Source organism: Gouania willdenowi, chromosome 13, assembly GCF_900634775.1.
Source record: "Gouania willdenowi chromosome 13, fGouWil2.1, whole genome shotgun sequence".
Classification (NCBI taxonomy): Eukaryota; Metazoa; Chordata; class Actinopteri; order Blenniiformes; family Gobiesocidae; genus Gouania; species Gouania willdenowi.
Genome location: NC_041056.1, coordinates 16,072,724 through 16,093,594, shown reverse-complemented (window position 1 = coordinate 16,093,594; position 20,871 = coordinate 16,072,724). Strand labels below are relative to the sequence as shown.

The following is a 20,871-nucleotide window of genomic DNA, read 5'->3' as shown; positions in this document are numbered from 1 at the left end:
CATAATCACTAGAGTAGGACCAATGGTCTAATGTTCTAACTGATGACATCATCACTGTAGAGCTAGGACTGATGACATCACCACTGTGAGGCAAGGACCAATGTTCCATTGTTCTAATGTTCTAACTGATGACATCATCACTGTAGAGCTAGGACTAATGACATCACCATTGACTCAGGAGGCGGGGCGTCCAAACAAATCCGTTTTACACCCTTGAACAAAGCAGCAGCCATGTTGAAACTCTCAGGTCAGTCTGATCCTGATCCGTAGAGATATTTGAGGAACACAAACACACAGACACACAGACAGAGATTCCTTGCTTTTTATAGAGAGACAATATTTACTTATACTTGGTGACTTTCCTTTTGAACAGTACAATCCTATAAGTTCATTTCTTCCTAATCCTTTCCAACACAGTAAACACATTTATACATATCCTGAAGTTAGCATAAAACTATTATTGTTGTGATGTTTAGTAATTTATTTAACAACAAAAAAATCTTCTTAACTCAACACTAAAATCTAATAGTTATCGTGATTTTTAAAAAAATGTTATAAATGCCTAAAAACATGTATTTTACTTCATTAAATACCTTTCAGTTTTTTTTTCTGAAACAGATTTGAAGTAAAAAGTTATAATACATTGTCAGTTCCACTGAACAAAAAACAAAAAAAAAACTATATCTACATAAAGATGCTCACTTTTTCAAAAGAAAGTGTCTATTCGTACAGTTGCCGTACGGACAACCACCGTTGCTACATACATACGTAGCGTCTTAGGGTTAGGGTTAAGTTATAACCCTATATCGCAACAATTTTTAGAGTTAGGTTTACGGTTAGTTTTAGTTTTAGTCACGTGACCTAAACTGGCCAATGAGGGGCGCTGCGTACGAATAGAATGCCGGTGCATTGGTACGGCAACCGTATGGATAGCCACTGCCTTTTCAAAATTACTGGGATAATGACAATTTTATCTTCACTGCAAAAGGTCTAAATCATGTCAACAGTAAAGGAGTAACATTGCATTATCTCTGAGTATTTTAGTCAATAATCATCAAACTGTCGTCAGGCTCTTTCTAAAGGGCTCCTGTCAGTGGATTCAGTCCTTCATTTGAGTTTCCATCTTTACAAAAACATGTTTAAAAATACTTTTTACATTAAATTTGCATTGAACAAAACAGGATGATAAGATGTTTTTTAGTTGTTCTGCTATGAGTTGTGAGATTGCATGCAAACACTCTTTAAAAAGGGACTGGCTTTAGAAATGAAAAGCATGAGTAGGAACAGCATGACCTGCTGAAAAAGCATCAAGCCACTGAGTGCAGAGTCAGCTCCAGGTCTGGGTCGTGCTGTTCCACCTGGTTACCCAGTGGAACCAGTATGAAGAAGCAGCCATGCAGTCCCACATGTGAGAGCAACTGTGTGTCAGCACTTCTTTATGTGTGTGTGTGTGTGAAAGTGTTAGTAATTATGTATGTTAAAATTGATCATGGGTTATAATGAGTACTAGATTGACGAGGAACAGCTGTAAAATGCTAATTCATTCAGGTTTTAACTTTCTACATTCTATAATGTGGTTCACTTTGTGCCGCAACAGCCACTTTTACATGGGAGCTTTAATTCCTCTTTAATTCAGAATAAAAGTTAAATCCTCTTTAAACTGACCATGTAAACACTTAATTCCTAATGCAAATTAATTAATTAATTCCAAATTAAACTTAAATCCGAATTAGGTGGCTGTTTTATTCCGATTTGAATTCCGAATTAAATAATTCCTCTATCTTGTAAACACTTCATTCCACTTTAAGTTAATTCTGGTTGTTCTGTGCATGCGTAACTTGCCGCAATGACGCGCTGGTGACAGCACAGTCCAAGATGACCGCCCGGACTAAAGCCAAAACTATTTATTTAATAAGAGCCTTTAGGACACATGGATATATGAAAAGAGTGGATGGATGGAAGCAGAAACATGCAGACATTCACACGGATTTATTACGCACACGGACATCGGCAGTGTGTTTTATTCTAATTAGTCACAAGTAAAATTTAGCTGGCGTACTGTTTTTACAAATGGCTCACGTGCAAGTACCAGAAGCAAGAGTGTGTCCAGAGAATTGAGGGTAAACATTTTATCTTTTTGGGCTTGGTGTGCACTGTGCTAACCTGGCAAGAGCCAGATTGATGTGTAGCCCTCCCTCTAACTCAAGTTCATGATCCAGTCCAGCCGACCTTGGGGTTACAGTATGTGAACAGTGCACAATGTGTGTCTATTGGAAACCAAGCAGCTAAAGCAACAGAATGTCAGAGCCTACTTGAAAATAACATTGAAAAATACAGAAATACATTTTTTTTTTTTATATATATATATATGTTAATGTCAGTTATTTTTTCCCCACTTACTAAAGTTTGTTTTTACGTACAGTATACATTTTGTGTTTTGCGAAGCTTATGCTTGACTAATGTGTCATCACCTCATGTTTCTCTGATCATTTCTCTGTGATTATCCAACAGTGATGAGACAAATAGAAACCCCAGCCCCAGTAATTTCTGCTGCTATGTCAGCAGCATCAGTAAAATACAGATTTGTGCAACCTTGAAAAGAAACAGGACTTAAGGTCATTCTGGATGACCAGCTATAAGAGACAAGAAGCAGTACTTAGAGCATGAAGTGCAATGAGGTTGTCAGTTTTCAGTCCAAGCTTAGAGGAGAAGGTTGTGGAAACATCGGACCAGTAAACAACAAACACCAGTGACTAATCTTAAGAGAAGTGACAGAATCCACTGGCAGCGATCAGACTTGATGGCTGCTAAGAACCCAAGAAGAGCCAGGACGACAAGTACTCACTCAACATGCCAGCATTAAAGGAGACATATCATGCTTTTAAATCCTTCCTTTTTACATATAAATCATACAGTTGTGGTCTATATAAAGCGGAACTGCAATGCTGGGGTCTGAATTCCTCATTATTATAGCTCCACAGGCCCCTTTTCTACCCCTTTTCTACGCCCCCTCTCCAAGTTGCAGAGGTGACACTCGGTTCAACTCCACCCTGTTTGGCCACTTTTGTAGTTTGATAGAAGAGATACGATTGCCTAGCGGCGCAGAAAATGTTTATTCACACGTTATTTACAAAATGTCAACAACGGAAGACTTGTCCATCCAGCCTTACATGTTCGAGCCAGAGTCAGACCTGGCGGAGCGAGATAAAAATGAAGATGAACTGCAGAACAACGTCTTCTAATGGATGTTAACAAGTGAGCTAACACAAGCGCTGAACAGTTCATTAGTGCATTTTATGTGGTCCACAGTCGGAAACAGTGCAATAACATTAAAATTCTAAAAGTTGTAGAATTTGATTAAGTCATTAATATTAATCGTGTACAGGATGGTGGGTCAATGGACTATTTCTTCTTCTTCTTCTGAAATCATACTTCCCACGGGTAACAATCACCAAATTTTGCAAAATTGTAACATTTATTAAACCTATATTTTCTCCCACAATATTTTCTCAGTTGACACCAAACTTGCTGCAGCACTTCTTTAGACTATCCCACACAAACCATGCACACAGATGTTTTGATTTATTATGCCAATACATCATTGTAAAAACAAATTAACCAATATCTTCATGCTGTCTGGGTGCAATCTGTTTTTTGTTTTTTAGATTAATTATTAATTAATTATAACAGCTGCTGTCTTTTACACAGATGAGTTCTAGCCTCAGCTCATGCAGCATTTTTGATTTTTGCCAAAGATTGCTTGACCCCAACCATTGCTGCACCGCAGCTATATTTTGACATATCTGACAGCAATAGTTCTCTGTATTCAACGCATTTGACTTTCAAACCTTACTTGATAGAAAGACCTTCCAATGAGCCCATTAGTGATAAAGATATCAATTACTGTCTTTTTTTAGCTCTATTATCAAACAGCATGCCACAATGCTCCACTCCTTCCTGAACATAAAGCAGTCTCTCACATTCCTCTTCTGATTCCTGGATGCTGGACTGCTTTTCAGCAATGTCAGAGATGAAGTGATTTATAGCAGTTAGTCCACGCTAACGTGCTGGAACAGTCGATGCTCGCTTACAGAAGCACAAAAGGGTGGAAAAGCTTTCATCCCGCTCCAGCTCTGTCACTAGAGGATGTGGTGGAGTCCATGAGATAAAAACAGAAAAGCAAAGCAGGTGTAAGAGGAGAAGCACTGTGGATGTATCAGAATTAGAAAATTATAGTTTTAGACAGAATACAGGGTTCTCGCCGGCGCTGTTGTGCACATGGGCCCCCTACGGTGTAATTTTGATCCCATACGGTGTGATGTTTCCCACTTCCGTGTGTTTCGACCAGCGTAGAAGGCTTTTCTGTAGTTTTTTTCTCTTGTAATTGATACCGTTGTAACACTTGGACTTCCAGGCGTGCCCATGTTGTTTTGACTCTCTTTTTAATCTGCATACGGCAAGGCAAGGCAGATTTATTTGTATAGTGCATTTCATACACAAGGCAACTCAATGTGCTTTAGATGATCAAAAAGTGCAACAGACAACAGCTTAAAATCAAGAAGAACATTAAAGTAGGCAACAAAACATTTACAATCATCAGTAAAAACATTCAAAATCATCAGTAAAAACATTTAAAAGCATCAACAAACATCAACAACAACATGACCAAAAATCTCCCTCTCAGTCATACGCAGTAGAGAAAAAGAGTGCCTTTAACTTTGATTTAAAAATGTTCTTATTGATGCTGACTTCAGCTCTGCTGGCAGTTTGTTCCACTTCTTTACAGCATAACTGTAACTAAATGCAGCATCACCATGTTTACAGTGAGCTCTGGGCTCCACTATCTGACCTGTGTCCATAGATCTGAGAGACTATCTGAGAACCGAGAAGCACATACATCAGCCGCACCGCCTATTTAGTACAGGCGATTTGCTTGGATGCTCTCGTCTTTACCTGAGGACCCCGAGTACCCCTGCCACCACTTAGCTGCCCTCGATGTTGCCTGTGTGTATCTTTGTTAACCGTAATCACAGTCCAATATAAACAGTGTGCTTTAGCTGGACGTAGCATATAGCGGTACATGAAGCTGCTAGTCATGTTGATAACTTGAAACAGATCATTCTAAATGCATCCACACGATGTGAATTCTGTCAGGTTGAAACGGGTTCGGGCTTAAAGAGACATCTGCTTCATTCCGGTCAGACGAGTTCGGGCCCGTGTTCTGTCGGACTCAGGCCGGGTCAGGCCTTTTTTTAGGCCCCAGTTAAAGCTTTACTGTGTGCATCCTCCACTTTTTAACCCATAATCAGCATCCAATATAAATGTTGTGTGTCCTTAACAGTCTCAATATTACTGCGGGTCCCACATAATACTTAATTTAAATTTGAAAAGCGCGTCTTCAAATCAGCCTTTTGAATAAAATGTAATTTCTTGTCTATACAGTGTCCCTGAGTATTTATTAGTGGAGGACCTATACTAAGCATGAGTTACTCAAATTTATCATGACCCTTCACTAAGTCAACAAATAACGTTTGGCTTTAAAGTAAGGCAGTAGCAAAAAAACTTTAGCTTTATTTCACAAAATTTGGCTGTCAGAGGGTTATAAATTTTAAAATGTTCTGGGGTGGGGGGCGGGGGCGCCTGGACCCCTCTTCAAGACTCGCCCTCGTTTGCACACCCCATGATCCACCTACGCTGTGAAAAATTCCTGGTGAGAACCCTGGAAGCTGACTGCTTTTCTCTCTGTGAGGTATAAAGATGGAGGATAAATACTGTAGTGCGTGTATGTCAGTGGTTGAATGGACCTCATGTGAGTCTGTCCAGTGCCAGAGTCACAGATGGCACTGCCTCACTGTCAGGATGCTGCCGGCCCCCCCTCTGCTCTACTGTACCTCACTGTATTCCTCACACATTACCTAACACTCACGTGAAGGAAGTGATGGTACACGCCTAGAAATCAATGTGAGAATGGGGGGGGGCTGTTACTTTAAGTTGGTTTGAAAAATCCAATTCAGAGAAACGTGATTTATGTCACAGCGCTGACAGGCAAGGATTACCTCTGTCACAGGGGTGAATAAGAGTCGGTCATTCATCTGGGAGAGAAAGGAGAAGGAAGCCAGAAGGGAGAGTATAGAGATGCTGGTTGTTTTTATCAACCCACGTTGATGGAATATTTATGAACGGTTGAGTTTGATCATTTATAGGCAGTGTAACCCTTTTTAGCTCCTTGAATCAAATTTGAGCTCATTCTTGGTAAAATCATTGTTGCTTTCTAGAACTAAAATGTAGCACATGAATCTGAGACTGTGTTTGTAATGGCACACTCCGTACTATGCACTACAAACTCAATGTATATACTGTAAGTATGGTTAGGAGGATTAGGATGATAACTGTTCCCACTAAAGTTTACTTCCAAGTTTCCCAAGATGCATTTTGAACCTTCAACGACAAAAACCTGAAGCACACTGAGGCTAAATATCTCCGTTGATTCTCCACCTTTGAAAGTTCTGAAAACATTTTAAGTGAGAAAGGGACCAATTAGAATATCAATATATGTAATCATTTGATCCATAAAACTCACGGAAACTGTTTGCTTATCTGAAAACGGGTGTTTGCACAACACCCATACAATCACCAGGGCAACCTAAATGAAGCTGCCTGCCCTGCCCACATCAGGCTCACCATCCATCCATCCATCCTTTGTTCATTTGGGGTCTGCTTGTGCCTCAGGTGAACACAATACACAAAATAAAACACAACACACTCCATTAGTGTCTAAAAGGTATAACGTCAGGGCTGGGACAAAGACAGTAGTCACCCTCAGAGTTCATCATAATTCAGCTTTGCAATGACTTTATATTTGTTGTATGCACTATGTATATTTCAGAATAGTATGTGCACATGCATGTGTGGGTGCTGGTTCTCGGAAATTAAATCTCGGTTGATTCAGACTGAGCGTGTAGTGAGATAACAGATAAATCCAACGTGCTTGTCAAAGATAAGACTTCAGCCGTGAATAAACTAAAATGAAAACCCCTTTTTTCCTGACAACCCCACACACAGATCAACAGAGAAATACATAATATTCATCCTGCTTGAGTCACCAGTAATGAGAATATACTGAAGCTGTGTGTGCATGCATGTCAAAGCCTCTTGAGCTTGGCTGGGCAGCACAGAATAAATCAAATTGCTGTTTATATTTATCTGCCCTGATAACAGGAAGCCAAGCTGGTCGCTGTCTGAGCTTTCACTCGTAGGCTCTCTCACACTGAGTTCTCCAAGCCCTGATAGAGGTTGACATTGAAAACTTGTCCTTGTTTCTCCTTTTTCTATTTTTTTTTGTGTGTGATGGCAGGGTAAAGGCAGTATTGAGTTGATTTTACTCATTCAATAACAAGGGTGGGTGATCCATATAGGAACTGCAGTCATTTGTTTTAATGAAATAAGTAATTATGAAATAAGCCTGCATTTCCCTTTAGTTTGTGCAAACCCTTGTTCATTCTGATAATCAACTCTATGTTTTTCAAACTATCAAAATACAAACAAAGCCAAGATTATTTTTTCTCTGCGCTGTACAGGAGAAGAAAAAGACTTTACACAAAATATTCAATGAGGGATTATTATGGGCTATATCATCTGAATCCATTCCAAAACTCCCGAAGACCAGAGCTGACCTCTTTGAGGATGTTTGTTTTAACATTTCATACAAGACAATTCAGTGTGTTTAAATCTACATTATTAAAAGTGGAACATTTAAAAAAACATTGAACACTTTTTAAAAACCAGTAGGGTAAATGTACAGTGTGTATGATGTCAGAATGGGTAAATGTAAATAAAGGTGGATTGTAATGAGAGCCCACTAAGGTTGATTTCTTTAGTTTTTCTGCTGGGGTAACACAGAGCTCCGATTTGTGACACATTCGCAATAGACGCAAAAAAGCCCAACCTACAGTAACTGGTGAAGGTTTGTAACAGTGCGTAGCATTCAGAGCTTTGGTGGACAAGTTTTTGACAGTCAAAAACTTTTCAGTGAATGCTACGAATGTGACGATAAATCGTGGTGCCTTGTGCTGAAAGTGTATTCAAGTTGGTTTGTGGGGTGACGTCTTCACACAGCGTTACGAAAACTGTCAAGAACTGGCACCACTGCGATTTTACACGGATTCTCATGCTTTGTGGTGCCTCAATACAAGTCGTTGTTTCTCTTACTTCCGCGTTCATGGAGGATTTCTACGCCGCACTGCAGGCAATTTCTCACCTCATTTCTAACCGTTTCAAGATGCCACTGGGGGGCAAAGTGAACTGTTAAAGATGTGATGATGTATTGAATTTGTGTACTTGTGGAACCAAATATTCACCCATTTGGCAACAATCGCCACACTTGTGGCACCGGGTAGCGTATTGTAACGATCTGCACTGGCACACAACAGTGCACGGCCACATTTGTGACCGAGCGTCACAGAGCGTGACAATTCACCACTGTCTCGTGTCATTTTTTGTACTGAGTCATAATGTAGCGTTAAAATGTGTGGCACTCTATCACAAATATAAATATCTGGTGTGCATAACGCGTCTGAGCTCTGTGTAGTATTAGTTCCCAAAATGTGCAGAAAACTATAAAAATGGCACTGCTAGCATATGACAGTGTTTAGATCCTCCAATTCAAGGGAAAAATTGTTTTCCAAATGTATAATTTCTAAGTGTGTAAGAAAAAAATCGATCACAATATTTGACAGTGCGATTATCATATTGATCCAAAAAATGTACAGATCAATTTTATAATCATGTTAACACAAAAAAAACATTTAATTGTGCTAACAAACGCATAGCACGTAAACGCTAGGTCACTAGGAGTCAGTGAACCTCGTTAAACTACCTCAGTCCTCAATGCATTTTAGCTTGGAAGTTCATTGCACTTTATTTTCATAAAACATACTGAGCACTTTTATAGATGTACTGTATGCGGTTACAAATAAACTTAACAGAATCAAAACCTGTATAGAAGCAAAAGTTTAATTTAATTAAACATACCACTTTTTAATATTGGTACTTGAATTACAGTTAGTAAATTTTTACTTGTTCTCACAAGTTTAAAGAAATGAAATACATTATATTTCATACTATTTTTTTACTTGTAATTATTGATATCGCGATGTATATCATATTGTTTAGTGTCGGGATAAATGTATATATATATATATGTTTATATATGTAGCCTAGTTTAACTATAGGCTACCTCGTTGGGTCGACTCCAGAATACAAAAAATTACTTCAAGTTTTTTTATTTCCTCATTCAAGGAAGCTGGATTTTTGTCTTTAAACCAATATAAAAAAAAATAAAAATTACCCCACGTTTATGAAAAACATCATTTTTGATCACATTTTCCATCTTGAGAGTGTTTAGTCAGAGTAACGATGTGTGTGAGAGCAGCTGCAGAAACAGATATAAGATCCCTGAACAACAGTGTCCACTGATGACATCACCACACAGATAATTGTCCTGCACCAGGCCTGTCTTTTTTTAACTGCAGATAATATTACTTACAAATCAATTTAATGCTTTCGTAAATTGCACTAATCTGGCATTTGAAAGCCTGTTCTTCTTCAAAACGTTACAAGTAATAAAGTCCAGGATCTTCATTTAGCCCTCGGACACAAATTCAAATTGGCAGACAGTAGTTAAAATGATAGATCAAAGCAACATGAACCGCCCTTCATTTCTTTCTCTACAGGCATCAAATAAAACCCACATCTTATATTACAGTCCAGGAGAAAACTCTGAAAACCATAATGTGCTGCTGAGTCCAGTAAATGGTTTCATCCCAGCAAAGACACTGAGTCAATAACCTCCTCATAGGTATAAATATTTAAGTATACAATCATTAATTCCTTAGTCAGCGACTATTTTAAGATAGGAGAACAATGTATGAGGAGTCAGAATGGAAAAGTGAAGAATGGGTGCAGTCGGAACACATTTATGAACCTCTCTTATCTATTTCTACTTTAATAACGTAAGTTTTTTGCTTTGCATAGAATAGAATAACTCAGGATATGTTTGACTTCAGTGTGATGGGACAGCCAATACAATGAACTTTGGGTAGTGTTAATAAAATGTAACCCTTTTCCATAGGCTCGTAATAATTGCCTATACACTTTACCACTAATATAATATAGTCGTTACCCCTCTAGTTAACCTCTAGGAAATGGTGAGACAACCCAATGTATCATGGTCTTGGGTAATTTATGATTTTCATTCAACAAAATATTGAATTTAGGTGCCCAGGAAACACTCAAGAAACTCTTTCATTGTATAATTATAAATGTGTGAAACATGAATTTCTCTGTGTCATCCTAAGTGCACTTTCTATTTAACTTTCAATATTCATCTGTTTCTGCCTCAAAACAACAAAATAAGAAGTGATGAAGTAATGAAGAGAGATACCATAGATGAGATTAGATTAGATGGGATAAAATTGGATGAGATTAGGTTGCATTCATTTTGATTAGATGAGTTGTGATGGGATGACGTAAATTAACATAAAATGAAATGAGATAAGATTGGATGAGATGAGATTAGACTGCGATAGATTAGATTAGATTAGATTGGATGAGACGATGGGATAAAATTTAATGAGATGAGATGAGAGTGCATTATATTATATTATATTTAGATCATTTTGCATTACATTAGATAATATTAGATTAGATGAGATAACAGTTAGATTGCATGAATTAAGATTGTATTAGATTTGATTGGATGAGATGCATTGGGATGGGATTGCATAAAATGAGATTAGATTAGATTCGATTAGATGATGGGAGGTTATTGTTTGGATAAAATCAGAAGTAAATATACTTTAAAGATCCCAGGGAGAAATTATTTACTTACAGAGGCTCAAGAAATATTACAGATGAAAAGAAGAAACACTAAAAGTAAAAAGTCACTTATCAAAAAGGGTTTAATACAAGTGCACAAATGCCAGTAAAATACAATACAAATATTTTTTTTAAATCCTTGCAGACTAATTGTAAGGAATGAGAGTTGTGTAACAAACGAGTTCCTGGCTGGTGATTGTGATTGTGTAGATACTTGATCTGCCTCCAGAGGAGCCTGAGAAAGCCTCAGAGACACTTGCAGTCAAACAGGAGCCATGAGAATGAGTAATGATGAGCCATCCACACCATATGGAGCAGCGTTAGTCTTTCCCTTCAGTGGTACTCAGAAGAATCATTTGCTTTACATGTTTCTAGCAAAACATTATTTGATGACAAGCTTTTATTGCTTTTGTGGAATTATACATCACACAGCTCATTATGTAGCACATTTTCATATGAGATTTTGGGTAACATGAGACTTTTAAATATTGTTGTGGAAGCGACAGCAGACGTTTAGCATTACAGTGGAGTTGCTGAATCAGAGAGACAATTAGGAATGGAAGCTAGAAAACAGGAAAGTGAGAGATAATGAGTGAGAAATAAGAAATCATGAGCTGTGCATTGATGATGAACACAGTGTTCAAAATCACATGCTAACGTACTACTGGAAAGATGGAGTACACGAGAAATACCTGGACGTATACTACAGTATATTGGGACATTTTTGAAGTATGCGCAGTGGGCACACTGTACTCAACTACCCCATGATGCATTGTGAGTGGAACGTAAAATCGTCCTGGGACCGACTTCAAGCTGAAAATCAAACATCCCCTTTTCAAGACAAAAGCATCTGTTCTTGTCGTCCATGAGTAACCCTTTTGTAAATACGGCTCTTGTTTTCAAGTTAACTGTTTTGAAGTTTGTCACTAGCACACAGAGGCGGGTCTCTGAAATGTCGGCATGAAATATGTTTCCGTGAGTTTTATGGATCAAATGACCACATGTTGATTTCCTACAGGGACACTTTCTCACTTAAAATACTTTCAGAACTTTCAAGGGTGGCAATTTTTAGTCTCATTGTGCTTCCAGTTTTTGCTGTTGTTGGTTCAAAATGCATCTTGGGAAACGTGGATGTATACTTTAGTGGGAACGGTCATCGTCCTAATCCTCCTAAGCACACTTATAGTATATAATAGACAGTGTATACTCATTGAGTTTATAGTGCATCATTTTGAACACAGCCTCAGTTCCATCTGCTGATATTTACACTGGAGCCGACGGTGACAGGTAAGGGACAATTGTAGTAACAGAGAAGGAAAGCAGGGTTAAAGAGTGAGGCACACACCAGTGAATGAGTATGTGTTAGTGTGTGCACATGTGTGAGGGCAGATCACTGAGAGGGATGGTTTGCTGTCCTTATAGTCCCACAGAACTAATTACAAGTTGATGGACAGCAGACTGATCCCCAGGGTGTCAGTGGCAGTAAATTAGCTGAATCCTGGGGTCACAGTTTACGTGATGGAAAGGGAGGAAAAGGAGCAGGAAAAAGTCCAGGGGGGACACAGCATAGACTGAAGCAACATGCAGAGAAACCAACCTTACAAATGCTTGATTTGAAAGTTTGCATTTAGCAGTTTGTGTTGCATGTTTTGAACATCTGAAGCTCAGCTTTTTCAGGTTTTTCCCCATCTATCATCTCATTCCGTGTCTGTACCTTATTTCTTTCTCAAGCATGACGCTTATTGCAAACCTGCAGGGAGCATGTGCTGCTAACCACTCCCACTCACCACACGTCAGTGCCATTCAAGGAGCACAAACACCGACATGTACATATAAAAAAAAAACCTCCATTATGACACTCTCACACTCTGCTGGTCTGTAGCATCTGTTACATTTAGACATCTAGGTCATATTTAGATGCACTGTTCACTGTGCATGAACTAATTAGCATTAGTTCATGCACAATTAAGCATTAATTAACAGTATATTAATCATTATAATGTATTACCTAACAACGGGGGTGTGGTGGCTTACTGGTTAATCGAGCTGAACGATTTTGGAAAATAATCTTATTGCGATTTTTTTCCTCAATATTGCGATTTAACATGCGATTATTACTTGTCATGTATTTTTCAATGAACACAGGCAATAAATCAATCTGTTTCATAATAAACAATTTCAGATTTATTTAAACTTTAAATAAATATAAAATGTACATTTTAAAGCACAGATTACAACAATAAAATCAAAGAAATCTAAATAACTTCACGTTTTATGAAATATGTAAACATGTGGACTGCACTTCTTAAACACTCTGAACTTAACAGGACAGTACAAGACAGGGCAAGAAAAAATGTAAAAATAAAAATAAAATTGCTGCCTTTGCGATTAGAAAATCGTGTTTTATGATATTGAGATAATATCGCAATTGCAATTAATCGTTCAACCCTAGTGGTTAAGGAAGCGAGCTTGTAATGGGAGAGTCAGAGGTTCGAATCTCACTCAGGCCGTCACTGTTGTAGATGTTGAGCAAGTTCCTTAACCCCCAATCTATCAATCCATCAATGGGTAAAATGCAGAGAAGAATTTCACTACGGTGATAAATAAAGGTTACATTATTATTATTATTATTATTAACACACACAATTATAATGAATTACATTATGTAACTTTTATTTATGCTTAATGTTTTCATTAACTGTGCAGTAGACATGAAATATTTTCTTATTAATCTAAAAAATTGATGTTATTTAATGTTAGGTAATACATTTCAATGGTTATTAACATAATATTAAATTGTTAATTAATAATTAATGTTGCATTAACCAACACTAATTAGGGGCCCTTATTGCAAAGTGTTACCGTTGAAATATATTTGTCTGCATCTGGTTTTCAGTCTTTGTGTTTTTTTTTAAATAAGAATAAATGCTACATTGTAGAAGAAATATAGTAGTGGTAGAAAGAAGAATCCAAACCTTGTAATATATAGACAGCCTTATTATTGGACATGAAAGAATCTTTCTGTTACTGGTTGAGATTTTCAGTTTCTTTGGTTTATTCTGATGAGTTAAACTGTTGTGGGTGATGTCCGAGAGCAAAGGCTTCAGTCGTGGAAATCATGTGGAGTCTCATCTCATTACTAAACCTGCAGAACTCGAGCGTGTTGGTGCAGTTCTCAATGACTCAGACTTTAGGTTATCACCTGCTGTGTTTGTCAGACCCCTGCCAGTCTGTCTCTCCCTTTCACGCCCTAATGCATCTCACCACACTCTACATTTCCTCTGACGTGCCATCCATCTGCCTAATGACTCAGAAGGGTGCGTCCAGTCAATCAATTGTGCAGTTTAGTGTTTCTGTGTGTGATAATGCTTGTACATCTCAGATTTTAGTCTTTTAATATATGGTTGTTTCTGGGCATGAGCGTTTGCCATAACTTCTGCCCATGTATTTGATACTCAGACACAAAACATGCTACAAAACTACAAAAAACTTCTTTTAGATGAAAGCCATGAAAGCTCATGTGAAACACAAATCTCTTTTCCAAATATTGTCATTGTTCTGTGTCATTTCCACTTTTGAAAAAAAAAAATAAATAAATAATTGGGAAAAAGAGGGATTTTTTTCTTTTGCATTATTACACATCCTGACTGACTTTTTTTTATTCTGCCGCCCACTTTTGGCGATTTCAGTCTGGTTGAAAACCAGCTGTCATGTATTAAATAAATTAAAGCTCTCATGTAAACGTGGCCATTGTTTTTGTCTCTCTGTCACACACACACAAATGCATGTGTGTGTGTGTGTACTTTGTGTTTCCACTCTCAGCCGTCTCCTGCTGCTCACGCTACTGACTCAGCCTCCCAGTGAACAGACCCTGACTCACTCCTCACACAGATGTTTGGTTTTAGAGAATGACAGCTTTTTTTTTTTTTTAAAGCAGAGAATGATGAAAGCTTCGGGTAAAGTGACTTGTTTGGGTCTCACAGGGACACAGAGAGAGAGAGAAATTCTTCTTGCGGAGGATATTCTTTTGTCTAATTCTCAAGCACTTCCATGCCCCATGAAACTGGCTTTTCACCATTCCACTCAATATTTCTCCTTTCTGAAGCTAGCTTTAGACAGCAACATATACTGTACATACTGTATATTCTCCTTGAGGCTCAAACTGTTTGCATGACTTTTTTCTCTTTTCTCTGCTCTGCAAGATGCTATTCATAGTCCACTCACTGCCTTCCTTAGGCAATGATACATTTCATTGAGCATCTATTTATCAAATATCTCTTTTTTTTTTTTTTGTCTCTTACAGCGTGTCTCTTACAATCTGAACTGGTGAATTATGAGCGAGTGAAGGAGTACTGTCTAAAAGTGCTCGGGCACCAGAAGGATCACTTCAAGGCAATGTATAGAGCCGGCATCGCCTTCTATCACCTGGGTGATTATGAATGTGCCCTACGCTACCTACGTGAAGCCAAGAACCGCGAGCCTACAGGTGAGTATGAGAATGAAACAAATATTGGAAAAGCACCCATAAATGAATGAATAAATGAGATTTCAAGTCAATAGTGGTTAGTGTTTCCACTACAGGCTTACAGAAGTTCAGAGATGGTGGGGAATGCTGGCTGATTGGAGAGGGAAGGAAAACCCAATGAAGTGATAATCAGAGTCCCTAAAGAAAAATGACTACACACTACAACACTAAAATTGAACAAATTAACTTTAAAGCCTCCCTGTTTTCGTGCCATAGTCTGCATTCAAATCATTAGAAAAATTTATTTCTAAATGTATGTGGCAGAACAAAAGGCCAAGAGTGCAGATTAGGAGAATGACTGCCTAACATAAAAATGTATTATTGGGCTGCCCAAATATGAGCAATAGGGACCTGGATCATTCATGTTCCAGAAACAATGTGAGTCTCTATGGAGGAGGAGTAAATGCCGGGAATAACGCTATACATCCAGTCTCCCATTTATTGGTTCAGGGACACAGAAAAAAATGAAGATCGAGAACGTATGGGTTAAATATACTCAGAGTCTGGAACCAGGTACAGAAACAATGAAGAGGAAGGGTGGCCCTCTCACGAGCCATGTCCATGAGTAGGAATATTGAGTTTCTTCCATCTCTAGCAGAGACAGGTGGGCTGAGAGTAAACTTATCACTGTGAACCAGCTGTTTGAGGGAAATGTAGTGAAAACTTTTGCCAACAATTCATTAACAAAACATAAGGACTGGGACCAGCTCAGAAGAGAATGCATGTGTCTGATAATACACAACATATAAAACAACAATGGGAACTGAATTTGATATTGGATTATAATACTTGGGGAAATGTTTGCTCTGGTTGTCATAAGGGGGTGGGGAGTCAAATGTGGTAGGAGTTTGACTGGAAGACTAAAATCCGATTTTTCAGGACTCCACTGAAGTCTGTTGATTCTGGGAGCTGGGGTAACAATATGTGCTCGAGACACTGTGGACTTGTGGGTGATCAAACAAATATTTTGGGACTGTTTATCAGGTTCTATTTAGTTTTTATTTGTGTTTAGCCCTTGTGGTCCAATTTTAGTTATTCTGAGTCTTTGTTTATTCTATTTTCTAGTATGATCTCCTGTGTAAACTCTTGTCTTTGTGTTACAGGTATTCCTGCTCGTGTCTCCACCGACCAGTGATGTCAGTGTGTTTGGGTTGTGAGTGATTAGGTGCCTCATGTTTTGCACCCAGGTGCGGCCCATTCCCAATCAAGTTCTAACAATGGCCAGCTCTGTTTGGTTTCCGAGATCAGACGAGATCGGGCTTGGCCGTAAGCACTCAAAAACCAAAAAGACACAAATGGGCAGAAGGAAAAAAACCAGGAAGCAGGGAACAAGACACACAGCAGCACATGGGGAGCGTAACATTGAGAATATACAATGATCCCACAGTCCCACTGTGTCCAAACACTCAGCTAGATAGTGAGGGAGGCTTGATTGGGAACGGGCCACACCTGGGTGCAAAACATGAGGCAGCTAATCACTCAAAACCCAAACACACATCAGTGGGAGGAGGAGACACGAGCAGGAAGACCTGGAAACACAAAGACAAGAGTTAACACAGGAGATACTGTGTTATACCATAAAACTGAATAAACAAAGACTCAGAATAACTAAAAGAGGACCACAAGGGCAAAACACAATAAAATAATTAAGCAGAACCTGACACTGCCCCATTTTGCAACACTTTTGGACTGAAGTTAAAGGATTCATAGAAAAGTTACTTAAAGTGAACATATTACCAGATGATCTGTCCCACGATAACAAGTTTTTGCTGCATCTCCTTCCAATAACTGCAAGAAAAATGATAACTTGCTGGTTGAAACCTGAACCACCTACGGTCTCACCATGGATACTAAAAGTCAGACACTTACAATCAATGGAACAGTTAATAGCACAACAACAGCTCAAGACTCATCTTTGAAAGAAGATGAGGACCAGTTTTGAGCCTTGTTGGATAGGCTACTTATGCCTCTTTTTTTGTTTTGTTTTTGAAGTATGTCTATTATTCTTTCCCTGTCCTTTATTGCAACCATATACTGTTTATCTTTTATTGAGAGGTAGGGCCCAATCTTAGGGCTATTGTTGTTATTTGTATTTACATTGACTTGTCAATAAGAAGTTCCAAAACAATTTTCACAAATTAACCAGTAAAACCATATGTTCTGATACATACTGAGACAATCCAAAGACAGAGTCTGTGTTCAAAATTGCATATTAACGTACTATACGCTACACAATGAGTATATACTGTCTACTATATACTATAAGTATAGTTAGGATGATTAGGGTGATGACCGTTCGCACTAAAGTATATTTCGAAGTTTCCCAAGATGAATTTCGAACCTACAATGACAAAAACCTGAAGCGCACTGAGGCTAAATATGTCCTTCGATTCACCACTTTTGAAAGCCTATTAAGTGAGAAAGTGACCAAGTAGAATATCAACATCTGGTCATTTGATCCATAGAATTCGCGGAAAACAAATTTCATGCCGACATTTTGGAGATTTTTGGAGACCCCCCACTACTGACAAAACTACCAGTTAACTTCAAAACAAGAGCCCTATTTACAAAAGCGTTAAAAAAAAACTAATGGAAGACAAGAAGAGATGCTTTTGTTTTGAAAAGGGAATGTTTGATTTTTAGCTTGAAGCTGGTTCCAAGACAATTTTACATTCTGCTCACAATGCATCGTGGGGCGGTTGAGTGTGACTAGCGTGCCCCTGTGCATACTTAGGAAATGTCCTGATATAGTATACATCTGGGTATTTCATGCATACTCAATCTTTGCATACTATCTAATGTAAACGCACTACATACTCATTTTCACCTCAGACTTAGTATGAGTAGTACATTGGTATGCAATTTCAAAAACAGCCAGAGTCAAGAAGACACTCAGGGATTAGCCACTCCTTAATAAATGGGGAAAGGGATTAGATGATGAAGAACACCTGAGTGGAAAGATGAGGAAAGGCACCACAGTTCCATAGGGAACCATTACAATCAATGATTAAAAAACTACAACTAGAAACTATCGGAACAAATGCTGAATAATTAATAAAGCAGGAATTGCATGAATTAAAAACAATACAACTGAAACAGGAGCCCAAACAAGACTTGAATCAACTTACAGTATATATGACAACAAGACATAAAACTAATCCTACGAGCTACAAACAGAACCAGAACATCATACTGAAAAATAAAGAACACACAAATAATCCAAACCAACAAAAACATTTAAAAATAAATCCACAAAAAACGCAGAGCGATAGATCTCAAATTCTCAAATCATGACAGAAATGAACTTGAACTCAATTTGTAATTCTTATTTTCCTAATATTATTTTTGTTCCCTCTCTTTCAGACAAAGTAATCCTGGGTATATTTACATTTGTGGTTTTTTTTTGGGCTGATGTCACTAAAACAGAGGTTCCAAACCTTGACATTTTTTTTGTCTAGAATTAGTTTTTGATCATGTTTATTAAAGTGTGCTACAAATACAGGGAAGGGTTAGTGAACAAAGAGACAAATGTGACACCTCAGATATTTTTATACTACATTTTATATTAACTAGATTAATATTTGAGAAAGTATAAGTATAGGATACAGTTATTTCATATTTATTGTGTGTGATGTGTAGTTGAATAATAATAATAATACATTTCTATTTTTAACTAATTTCTCGACCTTTCAGGCAGCCCCATTTTAATTCTGGGCGCCCACTCATGGGGTCTTGACCCAAAGGTTGAAAAACACTGCACTAAAAGCATTGTAAAAGAGAATGTTGTTATAAATTATTAATATAGTCTGATATTCCTCAAATGTTAAAGTTACAGTTTACACATTTGTTTTTAACCATTAAGCATGGTAAGCATGTACAAACTCTCAGCTTAAGTCTTTTAGAACTTAGTGATTGAATAAAAATGTGTAATATGTAAAACTTTTAAAGTCCTATTATGATAAAATATTGCATTTCCTGACTTTCTCTGTCCTCTCTCCTCCAGACACCAACGTGCTGCGATACATCCAGTTGACGGAGATGAAGATGAGCAAGAGTGGACAGCGGGATCGAGAGAGTGGCAAAGAAACTTAGAGCTGAAACTCTTCCCCCATCTGACCTTTGACCCTAAGTGTAGTCCCACTACCATCCTCCCTACCTTCATCACTCCCCTCCTTGGACACAGACAGCAGCACAGACAGAGGAGAAGTGATCAGCCGCCTCTGATGAAAAAAACTAAAAATGAACACGCAAAGTGTGCTTTCTGCAAACCTCTTCCCTCCTTTTGTCTCTCTTTTTCCTCCCTCAGGGGCTGTGGTTCCTCTCCCAGGGGAAGTCGTCTTTAAAATAGTAAGAAAACTGACACGAGACAAGGGAGACTCTGTATTATACTCATTTGAAGCCTTCGTCACGGTGGAATGAGAAGGGATTATGTGTGTATGTGTGTGATTTAGTACATATTTTAAGGACATTAAGCACACCTGGTTTCAGCTCTTACTCTCTGTTTTTTTGCGCTGCCTTTTCTCAACATCTCATTTTAAAGTCAAGGATTGATGAGTTCGAAACGTGAGGAGCATTGGGGGGTGTATTTGAGACACATATCAGGACCTCTGCCCAATCTGATTGTACATCCTAACCCAACAGGCCAGAGAAAACACCACATACCCTGCCTCTGTGCTTTATTCGCCATAATTCTGTCTCCCCTATTCTCTCCTAGAGGCCATGCATCTCAATTCCTCGACTGTTCTTTTCTCCACTTCAAGGGCTACTAATTCAAATGTTTGTACGGTAATCTGTTCATAGTTTGCTGTCCTATAGTCAGTGGTGACCTGTGGTTATAACCATCAGGTGTGCTGTTGTGGTGGGCGCGTCTTAAATTCGTCACCACCACACCCCCCACACCCCCCCGCCCATAACAGTTTGTGGGGTTAATTTGGGACTGTCACTGCCCCTAACCCTCGTCTGTTACCCAGAGCTGGGCGATATATCGAGATTCTTTTTTGGGGATATAAAAAATTACAATATCGCCGTTATCGATATAAATATTTTTTAGAGTTTTTTTTTTGTGTTTTAAAACACTTGTTTTAGGAGTCGATGCTTTCACTACTTCTCAGAACAGCATAAAAATCACAGTTTGATGGATTTCTGAGTGTGTTCCAAATCAGAATTTACACTACAGAACTCACTCACACATGCTGTCCCTTAGAGGAGAAAAAGACTAAAGTGACACACATTGTTCAGCTGTTTGTTAGTAATCATCAAATTGGATCATCACATTTAACCCAGAATTGTTTTTTCTGGTTAGACTTAATTTGAAATAAAATGATCGAGATTTATATATCGTATAGCGCTATTTTGAGAAAAGATGTCTAGATATGTGTTTTGGTCCATATCGCCCAGACCTACTGTTACCTTGATGATGTCATAGGAGTAAGTCACCAATGAGATGGGGCTTCATTAGCTGGTATCGGTTT

The 20,871-nt window shown here is 38.2% G+C and overlaps 1 protein-coding gene across 1 annotated transcript in view; it reads left to right on the top strand.

Annotated features, from left to right (window-relative positions):
- Positions 1 to 20,485, top strand: part of ttc9b (tetratricopeptide repeat domain 9B) — a 28,302-nt gene extending 7,817 nt beyond the window's left edge. The window contains exons 2-3 of the mRNA XM_028463917.1: positions 15,179 to 15,361; positions 19,404 to 20,485. Coding sequence (XP_028319718.1) covers positions 15,179 to 15,361; positions 19,404 to 19,492 — 272 coding nt within the window. The 3' untranslated portion in view covers positions 19,493 to 20,485. The remainder of the gene's footprint in view (positions 1 to 15,178; positions 15,362 to 19,403) is intronic.
- Positions 20,486 to 20,871: the final 386 nt, after the last annotated feature.